The sequence below is a fragment of the Sciurus carolinensis genome, chromosome 8 (assembly GCF_902686445.1).
Source record: "Sciurus carolinensis chromosome 8, mSciCar1.2, whole genome shotgun sequence".
NCBI classification, from domain to species: Eukaryota; Metazoa; Chordata; class Mammalia; order Rodentia; family Sciuridae; genus Sciurus; species Sciurus carolinensis.
The window spans coordinates 15,284,006-15,296,317 of record NC_062220.1 but is presented as its reverse complement, the minus strand read 5'-3'; the positions used below and the strand labels follow the sequence as shown (position 1 = coordinate 15,296,317).

The following is a 12,312-nucleotide window of genomic DNA, read 5'->3' as shown; positions in this document are numbered from 1 at the left end:
GACTGAGGAAAAATAGCAGAGGCTTTTTTTTTAATCTCATAATCTGAAACAATTCCACTATAGGCTGCATGTGATACTGTGATTTAAATTTAAATTGTGCTTCCCCTCTTTAACAAGCCTGGATATGATCTTGTATAAAAGCCCATTAAGCATTATCACTTTAACTAGATGTCAGGCAGTGAGAAGGAAATGATCTAAATTAGCATGATTAAATGCTTTATAATGCTTTTGACTCTCTTTCAGTCACAGACAACTCAAATACTTTCCATTATTTTTAAAAATCAAAAAAGCTCAGTGTTCCTGCCATTAGAAGCTAAGCAATAATTGTGTATGCTTTTGGTGATCCTAGGACATACACAGATATTGAAAACAAGATGAGGAATTTAAAAAAAAAAGAGTTGGAAAGTGGGGAAGATTAAGTGAAAGAAAAAGAGAAACAGCAGCTAGATATCTGGTGGAACCACATACTGGGAACATGTGCTTCATATCACTGTATTTCAGTTTTCGAACTGTGACCCATAAATAAGAACTATATTTTTACATGGTGGTGCACTATGTAGATACATATTACAAAAGTTCCATGCAACTATGCTTACTTACTCCCATTACATTCAATGTACAAATACTTTCTATCCTATTTCATTAAGAAATAAAATGAAAGGTCAGTTGGGAACAATAATATACAGTAGTCTGAAGTTTGAAAGCACTACTTTACATACTATCACCTTATCAGTCAACTTTCTTAAATTTTATTTAATCAGAGCAAGTTTTCCATACCTTGGGAAGACTCGAGATCGTAATTCCTTAACAAAAGTCCTAGTTCCAGCTTGCACTGGTTTGGAACCATCATCAACTTCTGTGTAGTCATGCCTGTGCCAGTTCCTCCTCTTTTTCACTAAATTTTTAGAAAGTTAAAAAAAGAACATACTTTTGGGTAACTGGAGATACTATATACTTTCTTGTTATTATAGTCTACATTTATCAGAAATAATAACTGTAAGTACTATAAAAATACTCCATGTTTTTATTTTATTTGTTTTTATTTTTGCAGACTGCATTTTGATTAACACTCAATTTTTTAATGTATTTCCAGGACACAGAAGTAAATTTTACTTAATCTAATGTTGTAATTATAGACAATTAAGTGTGGATTTTAAAACTTATTCTTTTTATTTTGGAATAATTTAAAAATCAAATCAAAGAATTCAAATCAGCAGATGAAGCCTTTTACAATATTGACATTTTACCCATACCAGAATATTTCCAAATAATTTTAAATTATGATTTTCACTGGAATAACAAAATTATCCAGATCATCCAAATTATCTTCTCAGGATAGAGTCTTTTATCCCACAATGGAAATATCTTTTAACAGTATGATTTCTTTCTCTTTTAAGATTTACTCCCAAAATAAGCACATTTACCCTGACATTAAAAACAGTTCACAAAGTTGTAATTAAAGCAAGATGGTTGGGATACAAAATAAACAACTTTATGGTTAGTTCCAATGGTAAGATCCTATGATTTACTGTTCTGGCTCAATCTTGAGTAGTCATAACAATAAAATCAGGAGACTAAGATTTGAATCTTTTATCTTTTAACTTCCCCGTGCAACCCTGGGCAAGTTACTTAATATCTATGGATCCAGATTTCACGAGATAGGAGTGAAGGGGATAGGTTAGAATGCTGATTTTCAAAACAGAGGGGAAGTAGAAGAAAGCCAAGGGAGAAGCTTTGGACCTCATTCTCCTTTTCCACCACCGTGGTGCCACCTACAACTCTCTAGTGTGGCATCAATATAAAATTTCAGTTTTAAATCTTTTTTTTTTTAAGCTTGAAAATCACTTATGCATAAAACCCCCATGATTCTGGCAAATGTACTGACGACTGCAACTTATTCAGAAATTCATCAAAAAGAAAAAGATGAATAGAAAGTAGAACAGTTGCATGGAGAGATAAGTGGAAGAGCAAGTGATGTAAATGTTAACAGTAGAACCTAGGTGGTGAAGGCTTACAGGGAGATGTTATAAAATTACTTTGGCTTTTTTTGTATGTTTGAACATTTTCATAACAAAATGTAAGGGAAAAAACAACTCTATGATTCCAAGGTAGTTTAAACTTTCACCTTACCAAGATCTTAAGACAATAATACTGGATTGTCATATGGATAAGGAGGGTCACATCAAATAATAGGAGTGGAAACAGAGTCTAAAACAAGATTCCCAAATAACTTATTGCAACCAGATCTCCAATATGGGAGAGTAAATCACCCTATGTAAACGTATGATTACACAAATGGTATGCCTTTACTCTATGTACAAACAGAGAAAGAACATGTATCCCATTTGTTCACAATAAAAAAAAAAAAAAAAAAAGTGGGAAAAAAAAAAATCTCACAAAAATATTTAGAATCACAGAGGAATCTTCCTAGAAATTTCCATGGAGGGATCATTTGTATGTTATTTTTTCCTCATTTAAAACCTACTCCTAAAATTCAAAGGCATTTCATTTCATTCCTGGGTTTGTTTGTTTGTTTGTTTTTTTAACACTTCTAGTTGTAGATGAACACAATGCCTTTATTTATTTATTTATATGTGATGCTGAGGATTGAACCCAGTGCCTCACGCGTGCTAGGCAAGCACTCTACCACTGAGCTAAAACTCTAGCTCCTCCAGGGTTTTTTTTTTTCCCCTACTAATAAATACAGATAGGTAGCTCCGTTTATTTTCAAGAGGGATGCCAATGTTTATCCTGCTTACCTTTCTTAAGTCATGAGCATTTTTTCCTTATTAAATATTCAAAAGCAATCTAAAGGCAGTCGAGAATTTTAAGATGTGGATGTATCAGTTATAATTATTTGTTATTCTTAAGCACTTAGTTCATCCTGAATCCTTCTTCAAACAAAATTATGGTTAGTATTCAGATATATTACTCTGTTTCCCTGATTAATTTCTTAGGATAAATTTCTAGAAATGCTAGAAGGAAGATCACAGATTTTGAGATGCTTGCTACATACTGCAAAACTGCCTCCACGAAAGTGTTAGTAACTTGCATTCTGCTAGTAAAGTATATAGTTAGTCTATTTCAAACATTCACATTGACAATGAGCACCACCATTAAAAAAAAAAAGCTGGGGCTGGGGAGATAGCTTAGTTGCTAGAGTGCTTGCCTTGCAAGCACAAGGCCCTGGGTTCGATCCCCAGCACCCAAAAAAAAAAAAAAAAAAAAAAAAAAAAAAAAGAATGTAAAAAAAAAAAGCTGTCCATTTAGTAAGGAAACAATGATACTACATTGTTTTAAATTCATTTTTGCAAAGTAATCAATGAAGTACACTGGCTTTGGTATTTGACAGTTAAGGGTTCAAATTCCAGTTCTACCAAATAGGTATATAAGATAGCTAGTTACTCATTTTTCCTGTATCTCTTATCAAATTGTTATAAATATCAAAGGAGAATACAGATAAAGTACTTACCCACTATCATACCCTGGCATATAACAAGCAGTTACTCTCATTTCTTTAAATGTGCTGTCTTGTAGGAGATTTAACAGAAGGATACAATTGTCCTATTGGACCAATAGGACATACTTAAATGTAAAACCTGCCACTATAATGGCTGACTGAATGCTTTAGGGGAAAGAGGACAATGAAGGAATATTTTAGTAGTGGTCACAGAGAAAGATGAAAAACTTTTTTATGTGTGGATTACCCATGGTGAGGAATACAAAGAATATGTTTAGGTGTCAAGCTGTTTTCCGAGACCTACCTTCAAGTAATATCCTTAATTCCCAGAGAGTAAAGTCTAAATTCATCATATTAAATGAGTATTATGTTATCTAAATGGTATCTATTATAAAGATTCCTGGGGAACTCTGAAAAGAACAGGAAACCCTGGGTAGCAAGCAAAAGAGGTTTAATAGCAGAGGAAAAGAAATCAAAAGTGATTGCCCAAGTTGGGGTTGATGGTGAGGGGTGGGGAAGGTGAGCTTTAAATCAAGGCAAAATAGATTATTGAATCTTGGGCATTTTCCCTCTGAGTATTCAGCGTTGGACCTCTGCCCAGAAGATAGCCAATGTCTAATCTTATGCTCCTTCCAGGATGAGAAGCACCCCAAGGGCCACATAATAAGCAAGCTACTCTCTGAAGCATCATTATTCAAAGTGCAGAGCGTAATCCATTATAGACTATGTAATCAATTTAGTGAGTTTGACAAGTTTTTAAAAAGATGAAATCACACAGGGAAAATAGAAAATAGAGTGCATCACATGTATAGTACATTTTTTGGTCTCTCAGTAACTCAATATTTCATACAAATTAAATTCAAATTATTTCATTTTAAGATTATATACTTGAATTCTAAACTAAAACTGTTATAAAAGTTACTTCTGTTTGTCCTGAGACAAAAATATTGTATTATTTACTTCCTCCAAGAATTATTCTTGGTCAACAATTATTTCAAGTTATACACCATATACTTCAGCACTACAGAGTGAAATCCTTTAAAAACATCTTTGACTATAGCCAATTAGACATGTAACAATTCTACCAGTTTGTTAATTTTAAGGTTTATACTGTGTTAACTAAAAAATTAACCTGTGTTTCTTAAAAAAATACTTCAATGTACTCATAGAGCCTAAATATCTGTCTCTTACAAAGAAACTGTTAGAGAAACTACTACTATTTCTAACAAAAGAGATGAGCAGTCGGTTGCTAGTAAATCTCTTTACAATGATTACTTCCATAACTTCAGAGCAACATTTCTATGTTTTTTTTTTTAAAGTACTAGGATAAAGTAAAAAGACTGTACATTACCTACATCCCACCCACTTCTATAACAAGATATTTTCAGGCAAAGGTGACTTCTAGTTTTAAATGACAAAGACTACAGTTTCCCCTTAAAGTTTGTGAACACAGAAACACTAGTTTGCAGGTCAAAATTTTAAAGGAATGGTTACAGTCCAAAGCCTTTTAAATATTTTCTTTCATACATGTACAGTGACAATTAATATTACAACTTGTTCTTCAGAAGCATGTGAAAAAGTAGTCTCTGGAGCATTTATAAAAAGCTAAAAACAGTATTTGTGATTCTGGCATACTCCAGAGGATACAGGAGGCTTGCCTACCTTTGTACTGCCCTCTTCCAAAGAAGAGTGTGGTCAGAGACCTGAGCTGGCCAGTCAAACCTCTGTCTCTATCCTCCTAGGGTCCTCACAAGAGGAGTTTCAAGCAGAGAGGAGGAGGGCTCTGCAAGATTCCAGGTCATGCTCAATATAACAACCAAATTCAGAAAAGATGAGTAGTATTTTAGTTTATCAACATTCTAATTTTTTCCTAAAAATATACATACGTGTGCATTAAAGTCTTATTCTATACGTTAACCAAAAATATTACTAAAAATCTTTTATCTGAGAGAAAAACAGTCGAAATAAGTTTCCATAATGAAGAGAAACAGTTAAAATAAGTTCCAGAATCAAAAAAAAATTTACTTTACCATGATTCCCAAACTGAAATACAATACAATATATACTTAAATTTGAGGGCTCTGCACCAGCAATTTAAAATATTAGTGTTTTTCCCTTATTCTTTTGACTGACTTAGTAAGTTATTTAAAAATTAAGATAAAAACTACATTCTAAATATCTTCAGTGAAACCTTCCCTATAATTCTTGATGAGTATAATGTAATTAATCAGAATATCATTATAACATTATTATATACATGTTAAGTTCAAAATATCAATTTTTCAAGCATCCAGTACTTACTCAAGGAGGAACCATGTAGAACTGCACAATTGGGACAGTGATACAGGTCAATGTCAACAGCATGATGTTCTTCTACTCCAACACAGCTAATATAATAAAAAATAAATAAAGCCAATATGTAAATAAATTGAAACTCTTTACTTAATTATAATACAATGTTTGGAAATTGAGCTGAGAAATGTACTACAGTAACCAGAAAATTTTGTAAAGCACAGAAACATATGCAAGGACAAATTTTATTTGCTTCTCTATATAAATATTGTGGGGGAGAATACAACCAAATATGTGAAGGGTTTCATTCTCAGCAGCAGTGTAAACATCAAAAATAATATAATTATAAGCTATGAAATCCTAAACCATTATGTGAATGCCATCTATTCTGGAATTAGTGTCAATAAAGTATGACTCAAAAGAGAAGTCATGGGCTCAATGGTGGAGCACTTGCCTTGCACCTGCAGGACACTGGGTTCAATCCTCAGCACCACATAAAAATGAATGAATGAAGATACTATGTCCATCTACAACTAAAAAATATTTTTAAAAAAGAGAAGCCATAATGAAAATCTGAAAAAATTGAGAACACAATGAAAATAACATATAAGAAAATTTGCTGGAAGCAGAACTTACGAACAGAAATGTATATCCCTAAATGTATGTTAGAAAAAGGCTGATCTGGGCATGGTGGTATGCACTGGTAATCCCAGCTACTCAGAAAGCTGAGGTAGGGGAATACAAATTTTAAGGCCAGCCTGAGCAACATAGCAAGATCATGCTTAAAAAGAGGAAAAAGAGAGGCTGAAACTACTGAGCTAAGCATTTGCTCAAGAAATTTTAAAAAAGAGTAACAAAATAAATCTTAAATAAAAGAATAAAGAGTAGAAATTGATGACAAAAAAAACATGTAATAGAGCATCTAAATAAAAAATGGATTTCTTGAAAAGACTAACAAAATTGGCAAATCTTAACAAGATCAAGATAAAAGAAGACAACTGATATCAGGAATGAAAAACAAAACTACTGATTACATAGACATTAAATATAAAAGATGGTATTATGAACAATGTTATGATATGAGATTTAAAAAGGCACCAGTTAACTGGTTAAAAAGTTAACCAGTGAAATTAACCACATTAACATATTAAAAGAAAAAAAGCAAATTACCCTTTTAAAACATGCAGGGCAAATATTTGATAAAGTTTAATATTAACTTGTGATTAAAAAGAAAATAAACAAAACCTCTCAGCAAACTAAAAGTAGAGGATACTTTATCTTCCAATAAAAGGTACCTCTTGAAAAAATTCTATTCAAACATGAAAGCAGTCATTTTCAGACTAAGAACACAACAGAAACACCTGATGATACCACTTCTGCTAAGCACTGTGCTAGAGAAGAGAGATGGTACAGTAAAATAAGATAAAGAATGAAAGGGTAAAGGGATTGGAAAATTAAAAGCTGTAGTTTGCAAATACAATGGTAACACAGGCAGAGAACATGAAATAATCCATAAATTATAAGAATCCATTAATATTACTAGATACAATATTAGTATATAAAAAGTAATCATATCTCCATATATCAACAATTGAAAGATAAAAAATGAAATAAAATGAAATATGCAGTCAGGCATGGTGGCATACACCAGTAACACCTGTTACTTGGGAAACTAAGGCAGAAGGATGTCAAGTTTGGTTTAACTGCCCCTCAATTCAATCCCCAATACCAATAAACAAAACAAAACTCCATGTACAACCACAAAAAAAAAAAAAAGTCAAGATATGCTGAAATAAATTTAACAAAAACTTTGCAAAACTTTTAAAGAAAAATTATAAAACATTATTGAGAGACTTCAAAGACCTTAAATAAGGAGAGATATACATCATGATCACAGACTTAAAGTTCAATAAGGTAAAGATATTAATTTTTCTCAAAGTGATTTATAGATTCAACTTAATCCCAATCAAAATCTGTGGAACCTGTCAAGTCAATTCTAAAATTAACATAGAAATGTAAAGGGCCAGAATATGCCAGGCAGTCTTAGGGGGGAAAAAACCTCTACTAGGTATCAAGACTTATTTTTAAACTCCTACAAATTAATAAGAAGGTGGGGGAAAACATCCAAGAGAAAAGCAGAGGAGACTTGAAAAGGTACACATCCAACAGGAAATCCAACCTGAATAGGTGAACATCATGACAGGAAATCCATGTGATTAATACAAAATGAAAACTGTGCAACCTCAAAAATAACCAGAAGAAATATAAATTACTTTAACATACAACTGGCTGCATCAAAACTGAAGAATCATGTACTCTACAACCAAGCAATTCTTCTTTTAGGTAAATATATCTTAAAGAAACTCATGCATATGTGCACCAGGATATCTACCTATACAGGAATAGTTGTAAAATTTTTGTTTACAATAGTCTATCGATAATAAAATCAGTTCACAGTATATTTTCATAATGGAAGTCTACACAGCAATGAAAATGAAAGAACTGTAACACCATGCTGTAAGTGAATAACTTCTACAATATGCTCAGTTTAAAAAAGATATAAAAGAATACATACAGTATATATTATTTTTATACATGAAGTTCAAGAGTAGGGAAAGCTGGAGTATGCTAAATGTTTAGGGATGATAAAACTACACAGAGAAGCAAGGAAGAGACAGATTATCACATAAGGACAGTGGTTTCCTCTACAGAGTTGTGATCTGGAAAGAATGGTGAGAAGGTCTTGGGGTCCTGGGTGACTTATTTTATATGTTTATATTTTATAATATAAAAGATTATTCATTAAAATGTATATATATATATATATATATGTTACAGATACTTTGTTATTTCATAAACAAAATATTTAAGGATAAAAGTCTATTAAGCAAACAAAAATCTTGAAATGTATTAATACAGTTACTACAACAGTACATCAAAACCAATGAACTGAAGCAATCAATGGATACCCCAAAACAAGCCTACTCTTATCTGAGAAATCCAGAACATTTGCTACCATGAGGTCTTTGAGAATATTGAGTATAACATGCTGCAATCAAATCCAAAAAGTCAAAACCAACTAGGTATCAAATAAATAAATGAGGGCTCAGGGGTGCAGTTCAGTGACATAGGGCTGGCCCAGCATGTATGAAGCTCTGGGTATGATTCTTAACACTGAAAAAAAAAAAAAAAAAAAAAGAAAAGAAAAGAAAAGAAAGAAAGGATAGGAAAGAAAAGAAACAATATGACACTGAACGCATGTAAATGAATCGGGTAATGACAATTACCTTTGCATAAAGATACTTCATTTTTCCAATTTGGACTTATTTCATTTTTTCTTTACAGAGAGGGGGAAAAAAAAAGAATATGCTAATTGTTTAAGGGGGGGTAACTTTGTTTTCTTTTGACGCTGGTGACTGAACCTAGGATCTCACGTGCCATTAAGCAAGGCTCTACAAGGACCAGCTACACACTCCAACCCCTAAAATGCTTTTGTTTTTGTTGTGTTTTTGTACCAGGGATTGAAGGGAGAGAAGCTTAGCCACTGAGTCACATTATCAGCCCTTTTTAAATTTTTAAAATTTTTGAGAAAGGGTCTCACTAGGTTGCTTAGGGCCTCACTTTGAACTTAGAATTCTCAGCATTATGAGTTGCTGGGACTGTAGGCATGGGCCACCAAGACGGCCCTAAAGTTATTTTTTTTAACTGAGTGACTACAAACTTCCAGTCCAGTATAATAAACTTTTTAAAAAATTATATATTTATGTACTATATCCTGGGTCCAGAGTTTCTTATATTAAAAGAGTTCTGTGACCTGAAGAAAAGGTTAAGACATCAGATGGATGATTCACACTTCCTGATCTCAAAACCTATTTAACAAAGCTAGAGTAATCAAGACAATGTAGTACTGGCACAAAGACAGACACAGATCAATAGGCTAGAACTGAGAGTGCAGATATAAATCCTTACACTTGTGGTACACGGATTTTCGACAAGGGTGCCAAGGTGATTCCATAAGGAAAGACTAGCCCTTTCAACAAATGGTACTGAGACAACACACATGCAAAAGAATCCATTAGGACTCTATCATACATCAGATATTAAAAAAAAAAAAAAAAAAAAAAAAATTAGCTCAAATGGGTCATATGCTAAAACTATACAACTCCTCAAAAAAAATACAGGAGCAAATTGTCATGGCCTTGAAACAGGATATGGTTTCTTACACCAGACATCAAAAGCACAAGGGACAAAAGAAAAAAACAGACAAATTGAACTTCATACTATAGTCTGAAAAATTATGTTTTCTCAGCTTAGTTGGTATGAAATAATCAGCTGAATGTGGAAAGAAGCAGGAGTGAGGAAAGAAAATATAAAATGGTTGATCTGAAAAATGAATGACCAAAAATGGCAGTAACAACATTGCTAGCTAGCATTGTTAAGAATTATGTGTCCTGAAAAACCTAAAGCAGGCTCATATCATAAGCTCATCTATGAACATCTTATGGGTTACTTATGTAACCCAAACAGTGGCTCATCCATGTATGTCAAATCCTTCTCAATTCCAGAAATCAAATAGACCGCAACACAATAATACTAGGTGATTTTAACACACCTCTCTCACCACTGGGCAGATCTTCCAAACAAAAATTGAACAAAGAAACCACTGATCTCAATAACACAATAATTTAGACTTAACAGACATATATAGAATATACCATCCAACAAAGAGCGAATACACTTTCTTCTCAGCAGCACATGGATCCTTCTCTAAAATAGACCATATTCTATGCCACAAAGCTAATGTTAGCAAATACAAGAAGATAGAGATACTACCTTGTATTCTATCAGATCATAATGGATTGAAATTAGAAATAAATGACAGAATAAAAAACAGGAACTACTCCAACACCTGGAGATTAAATAATATGCTATTGTATGATGAATGGATAACAGAAGACATCAGGAGGGAAATAAAAAAATTCTTAGAGATAAACAAGAACAAAGATACATCATATCAAAATCTCTAGAACACTATGAAAGCAGTACTTAGAGGAAAATTTATTTCATGGAGTGCATTCAATAAAAGAAGAAAAAAAATCAACAAACAAACGACCTAACACTATAGCTCAAAGCCCTAGAAAAAGAAGAACAGAGTAACACCAGAAGTAGAAGAAGACAGGAAATAGTTCAAATCAGAGTTGAAATCAATGAAACTGAAACAAAAGAAACAATCGAAAAAATTGACAAAATAAATAGTTGGTTCTTTGAAAAAATAAACAAAATTGATAAACCCTTAGCCACACTAACAAACAGAGAGAGAAAACTCAAATTCGGAATGAACAAGGAAATATCTCAACAGAACGTGTGAAATACAAAACGTAATTAGAAGCTATTTTGAAAATCTGTACTCCAACAAAATAGAAAATCTTGAAGACATCAACAAGTTTCTAGAGACATATGAATTACCTATACTGAACCAGGAGGACATATACAATTTAAACAGATGAATTGCAAGTAATGATATAGAAGAAGTCATCAAAAGCCTACCAACAAAGAAAAGTCCAGGAAAAAATGGGTTCTCAGCCGAGTTCTATAAAACCTTTAAAGAGGGGCTGGGGAGATGGCTCAGTTGGTAGAGTGGTTACCTTGCATGCACAAGGCTCTGGGTTCTAATCCCCAGCACCCCAAAAAAAAAAAAAAATCTTTAAAGAAGAGCTCATTCCAATACTCCTCAAAGTATTCCATGAAATAGAAGAAAAGGGAACCCTCCCAAACTCATTCTATGAAGCCAATATCACCCTGATACTTAAACCAGACAGAGACACATGGAGGAAAGAAAATTTCAGACTAATATCCTTAATGAACATTGACACAAAAATTCTCAACAAAATTTTAGCAAATTGCATTTGAACCTATATTAAAAAGATAGTGCACCACCATCAAGTGAGTTTTATCCCAGGGATGCAAGGTTGGTTCAACATCTGAAAATCAATAAATGTAATTCACCATATCAACAGACTTAAAGTCAAGAATCACATGATTATTTCGATAGATGCAGAAAAAGCATTTGATAAAATACAGCATCCCTTCATGCTCAAAACACTAGAAAAAATAGGGATAGTGGGAACATTCCTTAACATTGTAAAAGCCATCTATGCTAAGCCCATGGCCAATATCATTCTAAATGGTGAAAAAATGAAAGCATTCCCCCTAAAAACTGGAACAAGGCAGGGATGCCCTCTTTCACCACTTCTATTCAACACTGTCCTTGAAACTCTAGCCAGAACAATTAGGCAGACTAAAGACATTAAAGGGATACGAATAGGAAAAGAGGAACTGAAGCTGTTACTATTTGCGGATGACATGATTCTATATTTAAAGGATCCAAAAACCTCCTCCAGAAAACTTCTAGACCTCATCAATGAATTCAGCAAAATAGCAGGCTATAAAATGCTTTAGATTTAGGCATAAATCTAAAGCATTCTTATATACAAGCGACAAATCAGCTGAAAGGGAAATGAGGAAAACAACTCCATTTGCAATAGCCTTAAAAAAAAAAT

General features: G+C 32.9%; 1 protein-coding gene across 1 annotated transcript in view; it reads right to left on the bottom strand.

The window, feature by feature from the left end:
- Positions 1 to 12,312, bottom strand: part of Kdm7a (lysine demethylase 7A) — a 76,881-nt gene that overhangs the window by 38,545 nt on the left and 26,024 nt on the right. The window contains exons 2-3 of the mRNA XM_047561304.1: positions 5,762 to 5,847; positions 778 to 895 (exon numbers count right to left, since the gene is read on the bottom strand). Coding sequence (XP_047417260.1) covers positions 778 to 895; positions 5,762 to 5,847 — 204 coding nt within the window. The remainder of the gene's footprint in view (positions 1 to 777; positions 896 to 5,761; positions 5,848 to 12,312) is intronic.